The following is a 26,648-nucleotide window of genomic DNA, read 5'->3' on the forward strand; positions in this document are numbered from 1 at the left end:
TCCTGTTTATCTAACCAATCTTCTGTCTTGCTGCAATCCAAACCGCTCTATAATATCTCAAAACTCAGGGCATCTGGTATTACCCAGAATAGCAAAGTCCACTAAAGGAGGTCGAGCATTTTTATACATGGCTTCGAGGACAACACATACACTTAATATACAAATACACTTTATTGAAAAATATATACTATATAACTGCAGGTTTACTATATATATAGTATAAATACACTTTATTGAAAATATATACTATATAACTGCAGGTTTACTATATATATATATATCATCACCTTGGAATTATAAGGTTCTATCTGCATTCTGAATGATTATAAGAGTATAAGAGTTAAGATTATAAGAGTCTTAAAATGTAAACAACTTATAAAACAACATCCCATAATGTAAATAAGTTGTCATTTAATAACAATACGACAATAACTCAATTTTGACAAAAATGTCAGCTAGAACCTTATCATTCTAAGGTGAAGATAAATATATAAAAGCAAAGTTAACCTGCAGTTATATAGTATATAGATGATGTCTATGTGTACATTTTCAATACTTTTTAACTTTAACTGTTAAAATCTATTAGTTACTAGTTAAGTAGTTACATTTCTTGGTAACTAATAAAGTTATGGTAACTAATAATATTAACTTCAGATCAAATTATTATTTATTGAAGCTCAACTGGATGCATAGATTAAGTTTACATTAAGGTTTTCAATCTGACTGAGCCATTCATTCGATTATTACTATCTTCCTCACCTGGCCGCGTTAAGTTCCGTATTGATTATAAAATATTGCATCTTGTCTATAAAGCTTTAAATATATTAGCTCCTGTTTATCTAACCAATCTTCTGTCTTGCTGCAATCCAAACCGCTCTATAAGATCTCAAAACTCAGGGCATCTGGTATTACCCAGAATAGCAAAGTCCACTAAAGGAGGTCGAGCATTTTTATATATGGCTTCGAGGACAACACATACACTTAATATACAAATACACTTTATTGAAAATATATACTATATAACTGCAGGTTTACTATATATATATAGTATAAATACACTTTATCGAAAATATATACTATATTACTGCAGGTTTACTATATATATATATATATATATATATATATATATATATATATATATATCATCACCTTGGAATTATAAGGTTCTATCTGCATTCTGAATGATTATAAGATATTGAGCTTCAAAGTTTTTGCATTCCATAGCAAACAGTACATGTGTAACTATTGTTTTTTTAAATAAAAAGTCTTTAAATGTGAACAACTTATAAAACAACATCCCATAATGTAAATAAGTTGTCATTTAATAACAATACGTCAATAACTCAATTTTGACAAATGTCAGCTAGAACCTTATAATTCTAAGGTGAAGATAAATATATACAAGCAAAGTTAACCTGCAGTTATATAGTATATAGATGATGTCTATGTGTACATTTTCAATACTTTTTAACTTTAACTGTTAAAATCTATTAGTTACTAGTTAATTAGTTACATTTCTTGGTAACTAATAAAGTTATGGTAATCAATAATATTAACTTCAGATCAAATTATTATTTATTGAAGCTCAACTGGATGCATAGATTAAGTTTACATTAAGGTTTTCAATCTGACTGAGCCATTCATTTGATTATTACTATCTTCCTTACCTGGCCGTGTTAAGTTCCGTATTGATTATAAAATATTGCTTCTTGTCTATAAAGCTTTAAATAGATTATCTCCTGTTTATCTAACCAATCTTCTGTCTCGCTGCAATCCAAACCGCTCTATAAGATTTCAAAACTCAGGGCATCTGGTATTACCCAGAATAGCAAAGTCCACTAAAGGAGGTCGAGCATTTTTATATATGGCTTCGAGGACAACACATACACTTAATATACAAATACACTTTATTGAAAATATATACTATAAAACTACAGGTTTACTATATATAAATATATATATATATATATCATCACCTTGGAATTATAAGGTTCTATCTGCATTCTGAATGATTATAAGATATTGAGCTTCAAAGTTTTTGCATTCCATAGCAAACAGTACATGTGTAACTTTTGTTTTTTTTTAAATAAAAAGTCTTAAAATGTAAACAACTTATAAAACAACATCCCATAATGTAAATAAGTTGTCATTTAATAATATGTCAATAGCTCAATTTTGACAAAAATGTCAGCTAGAACCTTATAATTCTAAGGTGAAGATAAATATATAAAAGCAAAGTTAACCTGCAGTTATGTAGTATATAGATGATATCTGTGTGTACATTTTCAATACTTTTTAACTTTAACTGTTAAAATCTATTAGTTACTAGTTAATTAGTTACATTTCTTGGTAACTAATAAAGTTATGGTAATTAATAATATTAACTTCACATCAAATTATTATTTATTGAAGCTCAACTGGATGCATAGATTAAGTTTACATTAAGGTTTTCAATCTGACTGAGCCATTCATTTGATTATTACTGTCTTCCTCACCTGGCCGTGTTAAGTTCCGTATTGATTATAAAATATTGCTTCTTGTCTATAAAGCTTTCAATAGATTATCTCCTGTTTATCTAACCAATCTTCTGTCTCGCTGCAATCCAAACCGCTCTATAAGATCTCAAAACTCAGGGCATCTGGTATTACCCAGAATAGCAAAGTCCACTAAAGGAGGTCGAGCATTTTTATATATGGCTTCGAGGACAACACATACACTTAATATACAAATACACTTTATTGAAAAATATATACTATATAACTGCAGGTTTACTATATATATATATCTCATCACCTTGGAATTATAAGGTTCTATCTGTATTCTGAATGATTATAAGATATTGAGCTTCAAAGTGTTTGCATTCCATAGCAAACAGTACATGTGTAACTTTTGTTTTTTTAAATAAGAAGTCTTAAAATGTAAACAACTTATAAAACAACATCCCATAATGTAAATAAGTTGTCATTTAATAACAATATGTCAATAGCTCAATTTTGACAAAAATGTCAGCTAGAACCTTATAATTCTAAGATGAAGATAAATATATAAAAGCAAAGTTAACCTGCAGTTATATAGTATATAGATGATGTCTATGTGTACATTTTCAATACTTTTTAACTTTAACTGTTAAAATCTATTAGTTACTAGTTAATTAGTTAAATTTTTTGCTAACTAATAAAGTTATGGTAACTAATAACCTTACCTTTGCTGAATTTAATCATAATGCAGTAATGTGCACCTTTTGTAAAGCTGCTTTGAAACAATAGTTATTGTGAAAATTGCCATACAAATAAACATGATTTGAAATTTCTGCTGTAATGCCATTGTTGTTTTTTCGGTGCCGGTAGATGTTTAGCTCCAGGCTGACGGCGTACTTCAGGAGGAAGGGAGTCGCTGTGACTGACCAGCGCGTTCAAAAGATGAATGAGATTTTGAACTACATTAAGTTCATTAAGATGTACGCCTGGGTCAAGGCGTTCTCACAAGCTGTTAGAAGTAAGTTGTTGTCTTTTATACTTGCTTTGAATGATTTGCTCAGTGTTATCTTAGTGTCGTTTAATAATAATTGGGTTACTCTTTATTTGAATGTACAATTCACGCTAATAACAAACCCCTAACTAAGAATTTTAGCTTTATAAATGACTAATTAGCTGCTTATTAATAGTTAATAAGGTAGATTACTAGCTGGGTTTAAGTATTGGGTAGGATTAGGGATGTAAAATTAGATCATACTTTATGAGTGCTAATAAACAGTTAATATCTTAGTAATAGGCAGATAATAAGCCAATAGTGAATGGTGTGAATTGTTACTTAAACTTAAGTGTTACCAATAATTTTTATTTTTGTAAATTCTGTTTTCATTTTACATTGGTTATAATATAGTTATGTACTTATTTTGTTAGATTTTTTTATCATATTTATTATTTTTGTTCATTTTTTTTTGATTTTCGTTTAAAGTTTGCCATGTATTTAAGTCATTTCAACTAGTTTGCATTATTTTATGGGATGCTCCTAAATGGACTCTAGAAAAACTAGTGCTTTTTATTCTGACGTTACAACGAAACAATGTGTTTTATTGTGTGTTTAATTTGATTTTATTTATATTTTCTATTTAAAATGCTAGTAATTTTGTCTTTTTGTAATTTTAATTAGTTTCAATTTCTTATGGGTTGCACTTTATTAGAGTATGTGCACTTAAATGCACATAAAAATGTACTTACCTAAGAAAGTACCGTAAATAGAAGGTAACTACATGGATAAAGGGTAGATTTAGGTGTAGATTCAGAGTTATTGTGTAGATATTATCCAGGTATTACTGAAATAGTGTTGATGCACTTTATTATTATGTTAAATCTAAATAGAGCTCGACTAAAAACAAAATATGTCTATATAGGTTATTTAAAAATGTCAATTAAACTAATTAAATAAAATGTTAGTAGCAGTTTACATTAAGGTTGTATTAGTTAATGCATTTAGTAACATGAACAAACAATGAACAATACATTCATTGCAGTATGTGTTAATTAATGAAAACAGATTTGTTCATTGTTAGTTCATGTATTTGTAACAAGCATGAATTTGGATTTTAATAATGAATTAGAAATTGTTAACTATGATTAATAAATGCTGTACAAGTATTGTTCATACAGTACATCAAAAATCAGAAAGAGCTTTATTGCCAGGTATGTTCACACATACGAGGAATTTGTTTTGGTGACAGAGCTTCTACAGTGCAACAGGATTACAGAGACAGGACAAAAAACAGATAATAAATATATTTAAAAAAAAATAGAAGTAGTGAGTGCAAATATACAGATTGACAAGTGTATGTACGTGTTTATTACTATATACAACGTTATATGTGCAGCTGTTATGTGCAAATTGGCATGTAAAGTGTGTTGTTAAATAAGTGTATATGTGTATAAAGGTGTGGCAAGTAGTGTTGTTGGTTCCACAATTATTATCATCAAGTGTTCATGAGATGGATTGCCTGAGGGAAGAAACGGTTTGTGTCGGGCTGTTCTGGTGTGCAGTGCTCTGTAGCGTCGACCAGAAGGTAAAAGTTCAAAGAGGCAGTGTGCTGGGTGTGAGGGGTCCAGAGTGATTTTGGCAGCCCTTCTGCTCACTCTGGATAAGTACAGTTCTTGGGGAGTAGGAAGGGTTGTACCAGTGATTCGCTCAGCAGTCCGAACTATTCGACGTAGTCTTTGGAGATCATATTTATTAGCTGAGCTAAACCAGACAGTTATTGATGTGCAGATGACTGATTCAATGATGGAGGTGTAGAACTGTTTCAGCAGCTCCTTTGGGAGGTTAAACTTCCTCAGCTGACGAAGAAAGTACAGCCTCTGTTGAGCTTTTTTGACAATGGAGTCAATGTGAGTGTCCCACTTCAGGTCCTGAGAGATGGTGGTGCCCAGGAACCTGAATGACTCCACTGCTGCCACAATGCTGTCCATGATGCTCAGTGGGGGGAGAGCAGGGGGGTTTCTCCTGAAGTCCACTATCATCTCCACTGTTTTGAGTGTGTTGAGCTCCAGGTTGTTGTGACTGCACCAGACAGCCAACCTCCTGTCTGTAAGCAGACTCGTCACCGTCCTGAATGAGGCCGATAAGTGTGGTGTCGTCTGCAAACTTCAAGAGCTTCACAGGGGAGTCTTTTGAAGTGCAGTCATTCTTGTACAGGGAGAAGAGCAGTGGGGAGAGGACACACCCCTGGGGGGCGCCAGTGCTGATTGTGCGGATGCTAGATGAGAATTTTCCCAGCTTCACCAGCTGCTGCCTGTCCGTAAGGAAGCTGTTGATCCACTGACAGACAGAGCTCCTGTCTGTCCTGACATAGCTCCTGTTAGTAAATACATTAACTAATGAAAACTTATTGTACAATGTGATTTTTTTTACATGTAGTTTTTATGCTTTTCATAGATAAAAACACTGTTTTGGCTTATGAAGAAGATTCTTATTTACTAAACCTATATGAAGACATATTAATTGGGTGAGTGGAGGGCCCTACGTATCCACCATTATATATTTTTGAAAACAGGTGATAGGTAAAGGCAAAGGGGTCATAAAAGAGCATGAGAGAGGACTCGGGGGTGCATTGAGAACCATCTGTGTCAGAAAGGCTTGAAATGTATACAACACATGTTGAAACTTTCATGTATATTTGAAAAGACACACACTGTATGGGAGAGAAGAGTCCAGTTTAGATGTTACATAGATGCTAGTCATGATTACCAAATGTGAACTGTATGTGGAAAAACAGTGATGATTATATTAGATCTGTACATTATGAGGGTCAACAAGAAGAGGGGTCTTTAAAAATGGGGTAGGAGCTGGGAGAGGCCTGTTTGACCAGTAAACGGCTGTGAAAACACAAAGGTGGGAGGAAGCAAGGATAAAGGGGATAGCAAATTTGGGGGACATTGGAATTGTCCTGGAGTGAGACTAGAGATGGGTCTGCTCCAGTCTGTCTCTGCTTTTTTGGGAAATATTCCACTAAAGTATATTCTTCTGATATCCATAACTCTAGTCTGAGCTTGATTTAGTAAGGGAAAAGCCAGAAACCACAACACTTATCTGCATGAGTACGTTTTCTAATCATTGTGTACGGTCTTTAACAGGAATAAGAGATGAGGAGAGGCAGATCCTGGAGCGAACAGGGTATTTTCAGAGCATCACAGTTGGCGTAGCACCTATCGTTGTGGTGATCGCCAGCGTGGCCACATTCTCCACCCACATGTTGCTCGGTTATGACCTCACAGCCGCACAGGTAACCTGGCAGTGCCTGTTTTGTTGTGTAGCCATTAGCACAGTGTTGATGTATTCATGCATTGTTGATGATTATTTGATATTTTTGGGTTATTTTACAGGCATTTACTGTCGTCACTGTTTTCAACGCCATGACCTTTGCATTGAAGGTCACTCCATTTTCTGTCAAATCTCTCTCGGAGGCGTCTGTCGCCATTGACAGATTTAAGGTGAGATTTCTGATGTGCTTTCAATTGCAACACAGGCTCATTGTGGATACCTATACGATAGAGCGAATTATACAGCCAGAGGTACGTATGGCTGCATTTCGTCTTTAAAATGAATGCTTCCGGGCGGTATGATGGCGCGTCTGGCTTCTGTTTCTTTTCTGCTTGCCTCCGTATGGACGGCTTTTTCGCTGTCACCAGTTTTCCCAGTGGCCTGCAGTGTTGCCAGATTGGGCGGTTTTGAATTTGATTGTGCGGGTAAAAAATGGCTTGGCCGGTTTTTAAACATAAAATGTATATCCAAATTTTTTCAACAAAACGAAACTGTGTACTCTTACTCCATTCAGTAAGTAGTGACCAATGCGTAGTGCAAACTGCGTCAGGCCAACCGCAAGCAGGTGAAGGAAAGTTGTATCAAAATCTGATTCCCCTTCGCATGCACGCGCTTCAGTTAAACACATAATTTAATTATATTATTATTATTATTAAAACTTTTATCAATCATTTTACCCACAATTGACAGCAAGAACAAACATAGAAGCGTTACCTGACCGATAAGCAGCACCTCAAAGTCTTCAAAGGAATTTAAAATGCCAAATGGGACGAATTTATACATTTACGCCATTATGCATCTACCTGAATCCATACTAGGAATCCATGGAGCTGCTGTGGAAGCTGGAACTCCTGTGTCCTGCTTCTGTTGTGTCAAACAGGTCATCGTGGGTTGCCAAATGAATTAATTTTAGGCTCACTAGATTTACATTGGCACATTGGAGCACACTAGCCAATTGATATCCTTAAAACTAACAGACTGAAAATAACATCTTAAAAACGTTATTTTAATTTTACAGGATATTTAATGCAATCAAATTATAAACTATTTAAATATTATCTTTAAACAAATAAATCTTTAATATCAGACTCGTAGCCAGGGGTGGTTCGAGGGGTTCGTAAGACCCATCCCTCAATGACAAAGGTCCAGAATTTGTCTCATACATGAGCTCATTTGTTCTATTTTGACTGCTATGTCATCAGAAATATTGAAAATAACCCATCGAAAAAGGCTTTAAGACCAAGCGGAATCCTCTGTTGGCTTTCGCTTCGGTGTGACTTTAGCTAATCAGTTTGCCAATGCTAACAATTATTTTAATTTTACAATCTGACGTAAGAAAAGGAATCTTTTGCTACTGCATTGTTTTTAAATAGAGGAAATATTTTACAGGTAACTTTTATTCTAAATCTTGGCCCTTACTCTTGTAACAAAAAAAGACCAATAAAAAACTGTGAAGCACCAAAAGCGGCCCATATTACAGCTCATTTGAATACTATTTTGGCTATTTTTGTTAGCCATGAAAAAGAGGCTAGAAAAATCATCATTATTATTATTATTATTATTATTATTATTATTATTATTATTATTATTATTATTATTATTATTATTATTATGTTTTCATTTTTTTATTGAAATGGCCAAATTCTGGAAGGTTGACTAATAAATGACAATAGCTTTATACTACAGTTTTTATTTTAAAACTTTAACAGATTCCTATTTTTTCCTAATGAAATATGATGTAATATATTTCTATTTTAAAAATAAGCATTGTTTTCATATTTCTTTATTCTAAATCTTTAGGAAATATTATTAGTACATTAAAATGTGTGGTTATGAGGGCCACCGACAAGCTAATCCAGTTAAAAATAGTGCATAAAATGTCACTAAAATGCAGTATTTAAGTCTTATAAATAAAGAGAAAATGAGGCGAATAACTGCAAAAAAGTATTTTTGGAGAACCACCACGCTGCCTACAGGACTGAATATATAGGTGAATAGGTAATTACAGCATGTCGCATTACATTTATGTTGCAATTTTACTATTGTGGTTCTGTGACTGTTGGTTGCTGTATGGGTAAAAAATTATAACAATTAAAGTAACTAGGCTAATTCCTGATTTAAATAAATTAAAATTAAATAAAATATTAATCTAATATTTTGGGCGTTTTTTTGTGCAACTGGGCGGGTTTTGGACGGCTTTTGGGCTGGAAAAAATCAGCTATATCTGGCAACACTGGTCGCCTGCCGCATACGTTGGCAGACTTGAGATGCGGAGCTGAGTTTACTGCGATAACGGGATTCGAGTCTGGCGAGGAACGGTTCCAGAAAGCAGGTAAAACAAAAACAACAGGCAAAAAATTTAATAAACAAGTAAACAACAGGGTGAGAACGTGGTAAGACCTGAAAACGTGGTAAAAATCAATAGGCCACGAGGGCTTTTCTTTTTGTGGATTGCTTTGTTTGCTGTCAGCTGAGTTTAGGGAATGGGATGGGTAAGGCGATTGGTCTGTCGGTCAGTCAGTCAGTCGACAGCAGCCTCTGGTGGATTTACACAAGAAGAGCAAGCGCAAATAGCACACGTGAGAGAAATTTGAGATCACAAAAAGCGTACGCAGCTGCCTCTGGTGGATTAGCGAAAACAAAAACGGTTAAAAAATGTACCTTCTGGGACGTATTTTGCGCTCTCCAGAAATGTATACGGGGGTACGTATGTACAGTGAGCCTGTGTTGTTAACTTCTCATGGTTTTTTCTGTCTTTAGATTTATTTTAGTGTGGTGATGTCATTGGTCCATAAACATTTCCTGCTTGTTGTCCCACTATTTCATAGCTGTAACATAGGCAATTCAATCATAACGTTAAAACAACCATCATAGCAATATTTATCAACATGTTGACTAGGGGTGGGCGGTACACCGGTGTCATAGTCATCACCGGTGTGACATTGCGCCACAACATGGATTTTCTAATACCGTCAATACCGTAATAAATCGATTATGCGCCTTGAACGGCTGCATTTACATCAATAATAGCTAATTCTAAATAATAAGGCATTCAATTTTCTTCAAACGTTCAGTTGTGGTCTGAATACCTGTCCTTATACTACAGGGCTCGAAATTGCAACCATTTTGGTCGCATGAGCGCCCGAAATGTAATCTATGCACCCTCATAATATATTTGGGAGCATTTGTGTGTCTGAATATAATGGTTGTAGTGCAATCTGATTTGATTTACTCTAAAAACTTGCTGAATCGCTCTACCCTGCCGCTGTATTGGTTCATATTAGCTGTCAGTCACTCAACGCTTCCCGCTGTCAGATGACAGGGAGCTTTTGTTACTGCAGGAAATGCAAACGGCTGAAGAGTGAAAAGTGCACAGGTTTGCAAACCTCACCTAAAGTTATAATAATAATAATGGCGCAGATGACAGGGATCATGACATGAGGTAAATGTTGATCCGCCAGCTGAGATCAATCGAGTGTTTTCGGAGAAGATGCCCGAATCTCGATGCCCGAATTGTGCTGGTGGTCATCATGAGAATCCTGCTCTGTCTGCTCATAAATTGGTGCGGCTGACTCGCCTGCTTTATTCCAGAAACACAGAGAAATGAAGATCAGCTTATAACGAGACTGAGCATTTACAATGACCCAAACCCAAACTTTTAAAGAGTGATAGAAGTGAGACTTTCTTTTGTCCGTTCTTCCTTGAGATGTATATTATTTTGCTATTAAAAGTAATACCATGATATTATACCGTCACCGTTCAAAAGATGAAAAATACCGTGATATTAATTTTAGGTCATATCGCCCACCCCTAATGTTGACCTTTTTGGATTCTCGGAAGCTATGGAAATTAAAAATGTAAATACAGGAAATGCATTAGAACCATTGTTATTGCTTACATCTCTCACAACAAAAACTGTGTCTGAAGACAATCTCCTACTGCACCTTGAATATTTTTAGTCAGTTTGACTGATGTAAGTTGAGATGACTAGAGAAGATAAATTAATTTAACTTAAAAAATCAAGACAGTACAAACTGTTGTACAGTGCATTGTAAGTTTACACTCCTAATAACAAGTCTTTATTTAATCAATCAATTAAAAATTTTATTTGTTTTCTCTGTGTCCTTTAGAGCTTGCTCCTGATGGCCGAGGTCAAGATGATCCGTGAGCTGCCCAGGAATCCATCCGTTGCTGTGGAGATGAGCGGAGCCAGTCTGGCCTGGGAGACGGGCGGTCACAGCGCCCAGCCTTCCCCCCGCGGCACACCTCATGTAGGAACAAGAGGCTGCCGCAAGAAGCGTCGACAGCGAGACGTCCCAAAACATCACGCCATATTGGAAGAAGAAACGCACGGGCAGCTGCTGAATGATGTGTCTGGAGAAATGGCATCCAGTCCTGAAGATCAGACTCTTCACGTGCCGACAATCAGTCAACGTCTGCAGCGAACTCTCCACTGCATCGATCTCTCCATCCAGAAGGTCTTCGCATTGCTAAGTGCTATAATTTGAGTGCTTCGTTATAACGAGGAATAAATACACTAATAATGATTGCTTTGTTTGGATGTTTAGGGGAAGCTGGTCGGCGTCTGTGGTAGTGTGGGAAGTGGCAAAACATCTCTCATCTCTGCCATTCTTGGCCAGGTGAGCATTACTGCCTGATCTGAAGTGTAAAAAAAGGGTATAATTGATAAAGGTGATGTTTATTATCTTCTATTTACTCTGAAACTGTAACTATAAATTCCATAACAATAAATGTTTCTGCATGAAATCAAAATGAGTGGCACGGTGGCTCAGTGGTTAGCACTGTCGCCTCACAGCAAGTAGGTCGCTTGTTCGAGTCCCGGCTGGGCCAGTTGGCATTTCTGTTTTGAGTTTGCATGTTCTCCCCGTGTTGGCATGTGGCTTTCCCCCACAGTCCAAACACATGCGCTATAGGTGAAGTGGGTAAACCAAATTAGCCATAGTGTATGAGCGTGTGTGTGAATGTGAGAGTGTATGGGTGTTTCCCAGTACTAGGTTGCAGCTAGAAGGGCATCTGCTGCTTAAAACATATGCCACAATAGTTGGCAGTTCATTCCGCTGTGGTGACCCCTGATAAATAAGGAACTAAGCCGAAGGAAAATGAATGAATGAATGAATGAAATAAAATTTACAATGTCTATTTTACTAGTGCACATTTTTAGTCTTATGATGAAAAAAATTAGTCAATGCAAGGTCGATCCAGTGAAAATGTTTTTGTTTTGGTAGTCTTTAATGAAAATCTTCAAAGACTATATAGTACACAAGGCATGTCGCTCGTATAGTTTTGAATGAGGAAACCTATCAATATGGCGAATGAAGCTCCGCTTACTAATACAGGAGCCAATCATCGATCACTATAGGCTGAGGTTTCTCCGGGGGAGAAGCTCAGATCAGACGTGTGCTTTTTTACGACAGTTTGGTGGTCAACAAACACGCTGGAATCTCACGCTCACAAACATAAGAAATTAATTTAAATAAAGCCACACCCCTCCAACTGTTAGTTTGCTTAAAGTAAAAGAAGAGAGCAGGACCTCAATTTATTTTGCTTAATGAAGTTGATATTTTAAAGCACTGAAACAAATACACCCATAATAACCCAACAAAATAAACTGATATTGTTTCTAGACGAGCCGTTTACTGCTGATTGGCTGCAAGAGTTTTGAGACTGTGGTTAAAAACTATTTAAAAATATTGTTTAGTGCACCTTTAAAGTCTAATCCAGGAGAACAGGAGCTTACAAACCACAATAAAAACATATCCTCCAGTTGTTGATTTCGTTGAATGCAAGGCTAATGTTGCTGTCCTAGTTCTGAATATAAGAAGGAAAGGGTTAGTTCTTAGGAACTATCTTGGTGTATTGTTCTTATAACTGAGTTCTTGTAACTATCTGATGCGAAAGCCTTTATTTAAAGTGGAAGGTGACAAATATATAGTGCATGCTTGTAATAATAACCTTATTGTCCATTAGTTTGGACAGTAATATAGTTATCAATATCCATATAGTTACAGTTCTTAGTGCAAAAGGGGATTGTTTAGAAATCCTCAAATCTATTTTAATGTCTTGTTTTTGTATCCCAGATGACTCTGTTAGAGGGAACTGTAGCTGTTGATGGAGATTTTGCGTATGTGGCACAGCAGGCCTGGATTCTCAATGCATCCTTTCGTGACAATATCCTGTTTGGGAAGGAAATGGAGGAAGAAAGGTGAGCGGTGGATAAAAGCAAAGGCATTGATATGCTTTAAGTTTGCTTTGTTCTTAACTTAAAGGGATAGGTCACCCATAAATGAAAATGTACTCACCATTTACTGAGCTTCAAGTTGTTTCAGATTTGTTTGATAGAAGATATTTTGAAAAATGTTGGTAACCAAAAAGTTGATGGTTGTCCTCTGACTTCTGCAGTAGGGAAAGTTACTATGGAGGTCAATGAGAACCGGAAACAGTTTGATTTACCTATGTTGCTCAAAATGCAAATGAAACTCATGCTGGATTGGAATAGGTGAATGGAGAGTTAATGATGACGTAATATTTCTTTTTGGGTTGACTATCCTTTGTGCTTATGGCACAGTATGTAAGATTGTTTTTTCATGACATTATCAAAAACCGCTAGAACATTGTTATATATTTTGTTAACTTATGTACTTGTATCATCCCAAATGTTTGAAAGACTATAGAAATAATCAATTTTAACTAGTGTGATGAAACTTGTGCTGTGTGTGGGGAAACTCCCATGATTCCACACTCTGTTGTGGCGTCTTCAAAAAATGTATTTGTTTATGCACCATCTAGTGACGAAAACATCATACTGTTCCTTTAAAGGAACACTACTTTTTCTCAATGATATTACACAGTGTGCTACCTAGATGGGGACTATTTTCAGGTGCGGCTAAATATCATTGCATGTGCTACAGCAGTGGTACGGCAGCAAAGTTTCTTGATTATTACACTAGAATGAGAGTATATTTCCTATCGGCCTATAAAATAGCAAGTTTTAATTTTCTGTCAGTCTTAGTATATAGTTTAACTATAGAAGAATCAAGCTTTAAATAGGAAAATTATAATATATATATATTTTTTCCAATGAGATGCTAATGGTCTAATCCAATTCAATGATTTATACAAAGCTAAGCTAAAAGTGCTTCACTTATACCCAGAAATAGGTCGAATGGAAGCACAAATTGCACTACAAAACTGTTTAACTCTAAGGGACCTGAGCAATAAAAAAGTGCAGTGTTCCTTTAAGGATAAAATAAAAGTTTTACATGAATTCCCCCCCAAAATAATGTCAGTCAGCATCCAGATTTCATGTTTACTTTGATAAAGCAGATCTACAGTGTGTTCATGTTTTTACTCGCATCTGAATCAGTGGACTGAGTTTTTCAAGTTTTTTATGTCAAAGGCGGAGCTTTAGAGCCACACCTACTTATTATTTAATTATCAGTGACCATTTGAAGGTGTTATCTGCTAGAGCTTTCACCTTGACAAGCTTCCCAACTCCCAAAACAGACTTTGGGTCTAATCTTATTCAGAATTGCGCCACACTTGTTTGCTCTGGGACTGATGTATATTAGGGCCGTGATACTGGAACACGTCAGTGCTTTTCAGTTTGCCAAATGGCTGCAATACATCACTGTAATGCGTAAAGAGGTATTAAAGGGCTGAGCAAGTGAAATGAGGCAGCAGCGGATGGCGCATGTAGTGCCGTGACTCAGCACAAGATAAAACGAGCACAGACGACCTTGTGCTTTGTCATTGAATAGCCTCCACACGCCTCCTGAAGAAGTGTAGTTGAAGTATTTTTAGCCGACATTGGGATATTAGTAATTGTTTTTGGTTTGTAATGCATGATAATTTATTGTGTTTTGGTTTTTATGTCTGCTGCAGGTATCAGGCTATTCTGAGTGCTTGCTGTTTGAGACCAGACTTGGCCATTTTGCCTAGTGGTGACCTTACTGAGGTAAACAAAAAAAAAACATCCTACAGAATAATCTCTTTAGGCCGCCAGATCATTCTGAAAACTTTTCGCAGCATATCTCAGCGCATTTATTGTCTGCTTTGAGCTCCTCCCCCTGAGAATCGTCAGTCTACAGCGATTAATGATTGGCTTCCATACTAAAAGGCGGGGCTTCATTCGCCATATTGACCGTTACATTCATTTTCTTTTCGGCTTAGTCCCTTTACTCATCAGGGGTCGCCACAGCGGAATGAACCGCCAACTTATCCAGCATGTTTTTTAAGCAGTGGATGCCCTTCCAGCCGCAACCCAACACTGGGAAACACCCATACACTTTTGCATTCACATTCATACACTACGGCCAATTTAGCTTATTCAATTCCCCTATAGCGCAAGTGTTTGGACTTGTGGGGGAAACCGGAGCACCCGGAGGAAACCCCCGCGAACATGGGGAGAACATGCAAACTCCACACAGAAATGCCAACTTGACTTCTTGCTATGAGGCGATTGTGCTGCTCACTGTGCCACCTTGACGCCAAATTCACATTTCACTTTTCCTAATTTAAAACTATACGAGCGATGTCTTGTGTATTCTATAGGCTGCGTCTGAAATCGTCTACTACTCAGTAGGTGCTGCATTTGAATTTAAATGTACTACTCGGCCGTTAGAAAAGTGCGTTCTATACAGTATGAATGTCAGTAGTATGAATGGAACTCGGACGTACTACATCCGCCATTTTGTCATTACCACGTGACCTACCCATGTGAGTTGATTCACTTCCATTCATGAATTCTCTCATGTTGCATTATGGGATAGCGTAGTGTGGATCGGATGCACACTTCAGAATCTCGCCAGGAAGTAGTAGGTCATCCACATACTGATTTTCGAGTTCTATGAATTCGGACATACAACTCGGCTTGCATACTGATTTTAGCGTACTATATAGTATGTAAGTATGCGATTTCATACGCAGCCGTAGTCTTTGGAACGATCTAAAACATCAGAGTTTTAAAGTGAAGAGACATGTTTCAAATTATCTTCATTTGCGTTCCACAGAGGAACTGTTTATTATACTATTATAATACTCTTAATATTAACTGTTTGAAATAAATGTATAATCAGGAATAGTTAGTATGCATTGTGATTCCCTCTGTCAGATCGGAGAACGTGGTGCCAACCTGAGCGGAGGTCAACGGCAGCGGATAAGCCTGGCTCGAGCGTTATACAGCAACAGAGGCATTTACATTCTGGACGACCCTTTAAGTGCTCTGGATGCACATGTGGGAAATCACATTTTCAACAACGCTATTAAGAAGCAGCTGCGCGGAAAAACCGTCATCTTCGTCACTCATCAGCTACAGGTACAGCAACGGAGTCATGTGAGAGTTTTGAGCCATATGAATAAACCCTTTAAACATTCTCAGGTTTCTCAGCAGCGGAAGTCATCAATAACTTATAAACATTATAAACTTTAAATGTTACATTATAAACTTACGGAGAGTACCGTAAATACATTTCGTGTGTTCCAGTTTGCTCATATACAGTGGGGGAAGTAAGTATTGAACACGTCACTATTTTTCTCAGAAAACATGTTTCTAAAGGTGCTGTTGATTTGAAATTTGCACTAGATGTTGGTCACAACCAAAATAATCCAAATATGCGAAGAAAACAAACTAATTAGTTTACAAATTAAGTTTTGCGTAGGGCCAGACAGAATCTGCGGACATTTTTAGCTATTTCTGCACAGAATTTTGTTGAAAATCTGCGGATTTATGCGGAATTATTGTAGGAGTATTATAAGTAAAAACTTAATATATAAAATAAAAAGTAATACCCTTTTAACTTTTATTTAATGTTTACAATGCAAATTTAATTAGATCCACTTTATTTGGTAAACAAAGCACGTCTCTCATAAAATATTGGATAATATATCTCTACTAAAAGACAGAAAATATTACTTTACAAACTGTAGTGTAAGTAAATCATATGAATATTTTCATATTAGTCAATAATATTACTGAAATAAATGTAAAAACTGAATAAATATAAACTGTAAACACATTTACACAAGTAAATAAACAGAATTAATGATGGGCTTGAAATCTGCGGAATTCTGCGCGTGCAGATTCCGTGTGGGCCTAGTTATGGGGAATAAAATGAAGTGACGCAGGGAAAAAGTATTGAACACATGAAGAAAGGGAGGTGTAGAAAAGCAGTGAAAGCCCAGACTGCAGCTGAAATCTCTCAGTAGTTCTTCAGTTTCTCTGCTCTTCGCCATTGTAAATGAATATGAGCTGCTTCAGTCCAACATTTACATTAGCAGATGATGAAGATGAAACCAGGGTGGACATTTCTGCAAGACAATGATCCAAAACACAGCCAAGGAAACTCTCAAATGCTTTCAGAGAAAGAAAATAAAGCTGAAGAATGGCCTAGCCGATCACCTGACTCGAATCCAATTGAGAATCCAAAATAAAGATTAGATTTGAAAGACGAGACCCACAGAACCATCAAGGTTTTTACACTGTTGAAGTCTGTGAAAAACTCACACCTGAGCAATGCAGGTGACTTCATTCTCCATATGAGAGGCGTCTTTAAGCTGCCATCATTAAAAAAGCCTTTTATATGAAGTATTAAATACACTTCAGTAGTTCAGCACTTTCTCCTTCTGTCATTTCATTCTTATTACACACAACTCATTTCTCAGATTTTTTTATTTGTTTTATTTTTATACTTGTATTGTTTGGGTTTTTACCAAGATCTGCTTCAATTCCATGTCAACAGCTCCTCTAGAAATATTATGGCCAGGAATAAAAACATGACATTTTCAATACCTATTTTGCCCTGCTGTAATAAAAGAAAAACACTCAAAAAAGTAGTGTTTTCACGACTTTTCCGACAGACAGTCTCCCTCATCATGAACACATATATACAGATGCATCAAAAACAGACAAAGGAGTAACAGCAGCAGTGGTGTTTAAAGATGATGTCTTTGGTACTCGGATTCCAGGAGAAAGTTCAATTTACACAGCAGAAGCTTACGCAATAAATATGGCTTTAGATCGAATGGAAAGGACACAGCATCGTAACTTTTTAATCTGCACAGATTCCAAATCCTGTCTTCAAGCACTTGAAGCATCTAAGTATGATCAACCCGTAATGTCCATGATTTTAAAGAAAATGACAACACTAGAAAATCAGAAGTTCAACATTATCTTCTGTTGGATTCCAGGTCATATGGGACTACGTGGAAATGAACTGGCAGATGAAGCTGCAATCTCCTTGAATGTGACCGAATGTTTAATTCCTCCTGATGACTTGAAACCCACCATCAATTTGTACATAAACGAAACATGGCAAAGAGAATGGGACAACTGCATCAACAACAAATTATATGAAATTAACCTGAAAATAAATGAAAGACATTTAGCAAATTACAATTTCGAAACCAGGCATGATCAGACGGTCTATACCAGATGTCGAATCGGACATTCTAGGTTGACACATTCATATTTATTAAATAACGAAGAATCACCTAAATGTAATAACTGCCAGGCTGCTCTCACCATAAAAAATCTTTTGTTGGAATGTAGAAGTTTAAATTCCATTAGACAACATTTGTATAAGGAGAGTACTTTGATGGACGTTTTTAAAAAGGCACCACCAGAAAGAGTTTTACATTTTTTTTTATCAAAAATAGAACTGAAAAACCATATTTAACTTTGAATAAATTTTTTTTTGTGAATTTTATCAATTTATATTTTATATATTTGTCTATGTAATTTATTTATTAATTTTTTTTATATAATACGAATTTGTTTTTAACATGTAATAGTTTAATGTATATACATTTGACCACGAAATAGCCATAAGTTGCTGATGTGGCAATAAATATGTTATAAATAAATAAATTCACGACTTTCCGAAAATGGAAAAAATGTGTGAGATTGATAACGGCAGCCAGAAGAGGGAACAAAGTCGACTACTTTTATTAACAGCTCTCATACTTTTGCATTTGTTGCAAAGATGATGTAATACAAAATATAGCTTTATAAATGTACATATACGTTTTTTATCAAACTTGATGAGCGGCCTCGTAAAAAGGTTCTACTGTGAATGTTTGTGTTGACTGTGTTTATGAAAATATACAAATTTTAGCCTCTTCTGTTGTCAGTATCTGGTGGACTGTGATGATGTGATCGTCATGCGTGACGGCAGCATCACAGAGCAGGGCAGTCATGAAGACCTGATGAATCTGAATGGAGATTACGCCGCCATGTTCAACAACCTTCAGCTTGGAGAAACGCCCATCATTGAGGTCAGTATCTCTATAGTCAGATTAAAAAAAATGTACTCACCAGCATGGCATGACAAACCACAAACATCATAGCTTTCGGTTATATATGGTGTGCAGGAACTGCTGTAGTTTGATGATATACAGTGGGGGAAATAAGTATTGAACACATCACCATTTTTTTCAGACAACATATTTCTAAAGGTGCTGTTGACTTGAAATTTGCACCAGATGTTGGTAACAACAAATGAAATCCATATATGCAAAGAAAAAAACTGAATTAGTTTACAAATGAAGTTATGCGTAATAAAATGAAATGACGCAGGGAAAAAGTATTGAACACATGAAGAAAGGGAGGTGTAGAAAAGCATGGAAAGCCCAGACAGCAGCTGAAATCTCTCAGTAGTTCTTCAGTTCCTCTGCTCTTCGTCATTGTAAATGAATATTAGCTGCTTCAGTCCAACATCTACATTAGCAGATGATAAAGATAAAACCAGAGTGGACATTTCAGCAAGACAATGATCCAAAACATAGCCAAGGAAACTCTCAAATGCTTTCAGAGAAAGAAAATCAAGCTGTAGAATGGCCCAGCCAATCACCTGACTCGAATCCAATAGAGAATACAAATTAAAGCTCAGATTTGATAGACGAGACCCACAGAACCATCAAGATTTTGACACTCTGTTGAAGTCTGTAAAAAACTCACACCTAAGCAACGCATGTTAAAACAGTTCAGAGACAGTTCACCCAAAAACATTGTCGTCATTTGCCTCGTGTCTTTCCACACCACTTGTGACTTGATTTCTGCTCTTTAACCCAAAAGGAGAAGTTATGAATGCTCATGCTGCTATTCTTTTGTCTTCCAAAATTGTAGTCTGTTTTTGCAGATGCACACAGATGAAACTAAAAGTCATTAATCAGCAGTTTTTTTTTGTCATCTCAGGTTCCGAATAAGAAGTCTGGGAGTTCCCTGAAAAAACCCTTGGAGAACAACAAGGCAGGATCCGTCAAAAAAGAAAAATCCACCAACCAGGGTGATGGTAAGGTTGATCGTTTTTACACTTAAGCGCACAGTTCAAGCATCACAAATGTATTTGTGCTTGTTTAAAATATAGCTGTGTACATGGTTTAATTCGCTCACACAAGCCCTCTTCAGTAGTTTGTTGTTCTGAGATCAGTTCCATCTCTGTTTATTTTCTGACTGTGATTCAACAGTGTGGTTCAGTGCTGACACCTTGTGGACAAACTAAGTAGTGCAAAAACAATTCAAAAGCACATGGTGTGTGCGTGTGTGTGTGTGCGTGAGTGTGTGTGTGCGTGTGCGTGTGTGTGTGTGTGTGTGTGTGTGTGTGTGTGTGCATCATTTACTTGTTTAAAAAACCTTTACGAATTTCTTTCTTCCGTTGAACACAGAAGAAGATATTTTGAAAAATGTTGGAAACCTGTAACCCTTGACTTCCTCAGTATCTATTTTTATTTTAATTTATTTGACAGGGACATGCACAACAATACATTGATCTTAAAAAGGAAGTATGTTTTGTGCCAGGCTTTCATTTCCACCTACAGTCCCTGGACAGGTAGATCTTAAAGCAACAACAACAAAAAAAACCTATTGCAACTTAAAATATACAAGTTCCCTCACACAAATTACACACAAACAATCAAACACAAAGATTTCCTTAGCGTGTACATATTTGTGTAGATATGAGCCACTTTTTGGACAGGTTTGGAAACTTCTTGAAATTTGTACATGCAGTTAATTCAGTTGAATAAGAAAAAGAAAAGTAAAAAATTGGCCAAATGAATGCATTTTTCCTACTAAGGAAGTCAATGGTTACAGGTTTTCAGCTTTGTTTTTGAAACATCTTCTTTAATGTTCAACAAAAGAGAGAAACTCATAAAGGTTTGAAACCACTTGACGGTAGGGATGGGGAGTCAACTCCAAAAGAGTCGATTCCTCGACTCTCAAAAGACCAAGTACAGGAGTCGACTCCAGCACAGGAATCGACTCCCAGAGTCGAGTCTGTTTTTTCAAATAGTCCTGAATGAAGCAGTTACACGCTACAGTTTTAATGCTCATTCTCGAGCACGATGAACACAGAAGACGCCTGCTGTGAATGCGTGATCACACTATTTACGCTTTTGCTTTTGAATTCTGCAAGCATTCAAGGCTATTAAATAGTAAAGTTTGCTTTCATTTTCAAATTCATATAAAGCACGTACACCTTTTGCATTTTGGTTTTAAAGCGTTGTGGTTTGGATCTGCCTGCGATGTCAAGCTTGCTGTGTTATAAATAAAATATAGCCTGTAAATGTGTGTGAATCTGGAGCAGATTGGATACTATTGGCGCATCGACGTCTTAAATCAGCACTGCAGGCAAGATTATGATGTTATGTTAGGCTATTGACTGCTGCTATGTGCTCAATTAAAGCATTTATTTAACCTATGCCTATTTCACGAATAAATAAATGAATAAATAAATAAACAAATAAATAAATAAACACTAATCATAATGACAAAAGTAGCCCAGATTAATTTATTGTCACCAAATCTGACAATACATGTGGTCGTTATTTTGTTTTGGCCTTGAACACACTTAATTTCGCCTCTAATTCTTTCTTGTGATTATTTTAATAACTACAAAAATACATCAGAATTATACCAAACGATATTCGCTTCCGAAAGAGGATTTTTAAATAAAAGTATAGCCGAGGTTAAATGTTTGACTCCTTTTCTTCAGAATCAGAATCAGTTTTATTGCCAAGTGTGCTTCTCACACACACAAGGAATTAGTTTTGGCTACAGAAGCTTCCAGTGTACATAAAGTGACAAGTGACAACACAAAATAAATATGAAAAAAAAAAAAGAGAAACATTAAACAGATGCGGTTAGTCAAGAAACCTGGATGTTGAGTTGTATGTACAGATTGTTATAAATATTCAGGTTTCTTCCGACGGATGCCGTCTCATTAACACACCCTTATTAAATTACAATAATGAACAAACTGCACAAAACAAACAGTGATATTTAAAAGTAAAGTAATGAGCTATTTAAAAGTACACTTTAAAGAAAATCACATTTACGATAGAGAGAGAGAGCAATTTAATATGCTTAAGGCACAGTTGGTCACGCTGCTTTTATTTATTATTTTAGGTTTGTTAATGTATAAATTTATAAGTTAAATATTTCGTGTATGGGCTTTAAAGGGCACCTGTGGTAAAAAATCTACTTTTCAAGCTGTTTGGACAGACATATGTGCATGTATGGTGTATAGACCGTCATATTGGGGTGATATAAGCACACCCAGTGCTTTTTTTTCAATTTAACAACATAAAAACGGTGGACCAATTGGAGCGGTTTTAAAATCGACCGCAACTTTACGTAGGAGAGTGGTCCCCCCGCCCACCAATATTGATTGACAGGCGTCATCATATCCTCAGTTTGTTGATTCACGTCTGCCATTTTCAGCGTGAATCGAAGTGATATCACTAAAGGAACACGCTAGCTCTGTTTTTAGATGCAAGGCTCATTGGGCTCAACACAAGATCAATATTCTCCACATTATCGCTCTAATCGGAATTATTGGTTGTATCTTTAGGTAGGTTTGCAAACATGTGTACTTCTCATTAAGTCTACCTTATACTTCAGCCGTTTGCATTTCTCGCGTTCCCAGAAGCTCCCTGTGATCTTAACTAGCATGCATTTTAGAATTCTAAACATAGGTTTCTATTAGGGTACACTCAAGTCGACGGCTGGCCGCTGCGGACCGCTGCAGAAACCTATGTTTAGAATTCAAAAATGCGTGGCGCGACGATTCGGGACACTTCATGTTTCTGCCGCGCCACAGAGAGTGTCTGGTGTGCCGTGTCGCGGCTTCGAGCGGCGCATCCGGTGCCTCAGTCAAAGTTAATTCAGTGTGCGTGGTTATTAGTTTCTGTGTACAAGCTCGGCACTTGAAACTAGCACACAGTTGGCTGTAAAACTGTACAAAGACACAAATGATTTTGTACTCTCTGCTTGGTCTGTGTCAGAGTCGTACATGTACGACTGAATGGTGATCCTCTCTCTCCTTCTCCTTCTCCGTCTGCCTGTCAGACTCTGTTGCAAACGCAGAGCGGGTGAGCTCATGGCCCCGCCCCCTTGTTACATTGGCGGGAAGCCGAAACTAATTTACATGTGAAGCAACACACCCCTAAATCAGCGAGCTGTGGACACGCCCCCAACATGACACTTTTTAACACATTATAATAAAACAATCTGAACAGTGTGTTAAACTGAACCTAAACTGGCACACTCAGAAGAACCATAATATTAATATTAAATCATAAAAAAGAGGTAAACTATAGGCCCTTTAATATTTAATTGGTCATTAAATCAAATGAAAAAGCTAGCTATTTTGTTTATTGATCAGTTGGAGCGTCAAAAAATAAGGAAATGAACAACCGCAGATTATTTCGTTCTCTCGGTACACTTCAGTTATCAAACATTTATATTAAGAAGATATTAAGACTATTCTGTATCATTTTTTAAACGTTGTTTGGGCTCAATTGAGTTGGTTTTTTTATTCTTTGTTAATGAACTGCTACTCATCTTTCTATTAAACATTTCGATAATAAACTGATGGTTTACCTTTCTGTCTCCAAGATTGCAATGTAATTTTCTAAGTTATCTAAACTAGACTATTTAAAATATGCTGTAAAAAAAGTGTAGGTTGATAACCATTTTATTTTGGCTGGAGATGATTTACTGCTGGTTTTGTCTGACCAGAGGAGAAAATCCTGTAGTAACACAGTAGCATTGTGTAAAGCGCGATATGAGACCGCATGTTTAATCTTTGCGCTATTTTAAGTAAATGTAAATGGAGTCGATTCCGAAGTCGATTCCACCGACTCCAAAATTAGGAGTCGAGAATCGGAGTCGACTCCAAAAAACTGATACCGAACACCCCTACTTGACGTTGAGTAAATAGTGTGTACATTTTAATTTCTGGGTGAACTATCCCTTGTGATGCGTGCACAGGATATTTTTGGACTTGCACTTGAGCTTATATTGTAAGTATAATTACTCTTCTTCATTTCTGTGCTGTTTTTAGGTCAGCTGATGCAGGTGGAGGAGAGAGGGAAAGGCTCGGTGCCCTGGGCGGTGTATAAAGTGTACATCCAGGCTTTAGGAGGCTGGCCCGTCTTCCTCTTCATCCTGGCTCTCTTCATCCTCAATGTGGGAAGCACAGCCTTCAGCAACTGGTGGCTCAGCTACTGGATCAAACAGGGCAGCGGGGTAAGAAAACCCAGAAAGGCTTGATTTCCATGAGACCTGAGATGTGTTTAAATATTTCATCTACTTGTGAGCTTTACTTCTGGTTTGGGGCCTCTTTTCTTTCTTTTTTGAAGCAGTTACTGTTAGCTTGGCTCACACAATAAATGTTACAAATCCCAAATGAATCTCAGACATTCGTTTGAAAACTGGAATCATGAATGTGAATCATTTACAGGCACAAAAGATCATTGAAGTATTATTATAGTCATTATTTATAAGTATCATTCTCTTGTGCCTTTCTATTAAACACAGATTGTTGTGAAATGAATGTGAACTGGCCATTGGTAATGTGTGCCAATGGTGTATTGCTCAACAGAACACCACAGTGCAGGTGGGCAACAGTTCAGTGCTGAGCGAGAGCATGCGAGATAACCCTCTGATGCAGCACTACGCCGCCGTCTACACCATGTCTATGGGAGTCATGCTTCTGCTCAAACTACTGAGAGGCATCGTGTTTGTCAAGGTGAGATTATACATCCTCTAGATATTTTTTACGATATAACTAACTATATTTTATCAGCAATTCAAAAATAATAATTTATATACTGATCATACTCTGTAGTGTCTAAAGTAGGGCTGCACTCTAGTGGTAAAATATGCGATGTTGAGTGTCATATCGCGATAACGATATTTTTATGATAGAACTAACTTTTAAAACACCGTTTTATCAGCAATTAAAACATAATAATTTATGTAATGATCATATTCTATGGTGTCTATATTAAGGCTGCATCATAAAGGTAAAATATGTGATGTTGTTGTTGAGTGTCATGTCGCGATAACAATATTTTTTACGATATAACTTAACTATAAAAACGATATTTTATCAGAAGTTAAAAAATTATTTATGTAATGATCATACTCTCTAGTGTCTATAATAAGGTTGCACGATACTGGGGAAAATATGCAATATTGTTGTTGAGAGTCATATTGCGATAACGATATTTTTTACGATATAACTAACTATATTTTATCAGCAATTCAAAAATAATAATTTATATAATGATCATACTCTATAGTGTCTAAAGTAGGGCTGCACTCTAGTGGTAAAATATGCGATGTTGAGTGTCATATCGCGATAACGATATTTTTTACGATATAACTAACTTTAAAAACACCATTTTATCAGCAATTAAAACATAATAATTTATGTAATGATCATATTCTATGGTGTCTATATTAAGGCTGCATCATAAAAGTAAAATATGTGATGTTGTTGTTGAGTGTCATGTCGCGATAACAATATTTTTTACGATATAACTAACTATAAAAACGATATTTTATCAGAAGTTAAAAAATTATTTATGTAATGATCATACTCTCTAGTGTCTATAATAAGGTTGCACGATACTGGGAAAAATATGCAATATTGTTGTTGAGAGTCATATTGCGATAACGATATTTTTTACGATATAACTAACTATATTTTATCAGCAATTCAAAAATAATAATTTATATAATGATCATACTCTATAGTGTCTATATTAGGGCTGCACTCTAGTGGTAAAATATGCGATGTTGAGTGTCATATCGCGATAACGATATTTTTCACGATATAACTAACAATAAAAAAGCGATATTTTATCAGCAGTTAAAAAATAATTTATGTAATGATCATACTCTCTAGTGTCTATATTAGGGCTGCACCATACTGGGGAAAATATGCAATATTGTTGTTGAGAGTCATGTAGCGATAACGATATTTTTTACGATATAACTAACTATAAAAATGCTATTTTATCAGCAATTATTTTATCTATTTATCTATTTTATCTATTACAGAATAGTTTATGTAATTATCACACTAAAAATAAACAATCAATATTTTTTGAGCTAACTAAATAAATAAATAAAAAACTATGTTAGAGTGTAAACATTTAGACTTTAAAACACCAGGAATGACTGAGAACCTAAGCGGAAATTCTGATTCTTATTGGCTGTTGTCATTTTCCTGTCTTGTGTCATGGCATTAGTATTTATTTTCACCTCTATGTTCACCTAACAGTGCCTACTGGAGAGGTGGGGATGAAAATAGTAAAGGCCCTCTCTGATTGGACAGATTTGAATAAACAATCTATGCATGCAGCACACAAAACTAATTAAATTCATTGCACTTCACTGAGATATGGATACTGCCTATACTATTATCACGATTATGATAGTTTTTGGATATATTGTGCCGGCCTAGTCTATAGTTATGCATGATAAAGTTGCTTTGTCAAAGGGAGAGCTCCATGTTTTAATGCATGACCTT

General features: G+C 36.1%; 1 protein-coding gene across 1 annotated transcript in view; it reads left to right on the forward strand.

Moving 5' to 3' along the window:
- The window catches only part of abcc5 (ATP-binding cassette, sub-family C (CFTR/MRP), member 5), a 53,028-nt gene that overhangs the window by 6,213 nt on the left and 20,167 nt on the right, over positions 1-26,648 (forward strand). Inside the window, exons 4-15 of the mRNA XM_056478158.1 lie at positions 3,348-3,495; positions 6,624-6,772; positions 6,873-6,980; positions 10,941-11,288; positions 11,379-11,450; positions 12,909-13,033; positions 14,713-14,785; positions 15,941-16,144; positions 18,958-19,101; positions 20,021-20,117; positions 24,171-24,355; positions 24,711-24,857. Coding sequence (XP_056334133.1) covers positions 3,348-3,495; positions 6,624-6,772; positions 6,873-6,980; positions 10,941-11,288; positions 11,379-11,450; positions 12,909-13,033; positions 14,713-14,785; positions 15,941-16,144; positions 18,958-19,101; positions 20,021-20,117; positions 24,171-24,355; positions 24,711-24,857 — 1,800 coding nt within the window. The remainder of the gene's footprint in view (positions 1-3,347; positions 3,496-6,623; positions 6,773-6,872; positions 6,981-10,940; positions 11,289-11,378; positions 11,451-12,908; positions 13,034-14,712; positions 14,786-15,940; positions 16,145-18,957; positions 19,102-20,020; positions 20,118-24,170; positions 24,356-24,710; positions 24,858-26,648) is intronic.

The sequence above is a fragment of the Danio aesculapii genome, chromosome 18 (assembly GCF_903798145.1).
Source record: "Danio aesculapii chromosome 18, fDanAes4.1, whole genome shotgun sequence".
In the NCBI taxonomy this organism is placed as follows: Eukaryota; Metazoa; Chordata; class Actinopteri; order Cypriniformes; family Danionidae; genus Danio; species Danio aesculapii.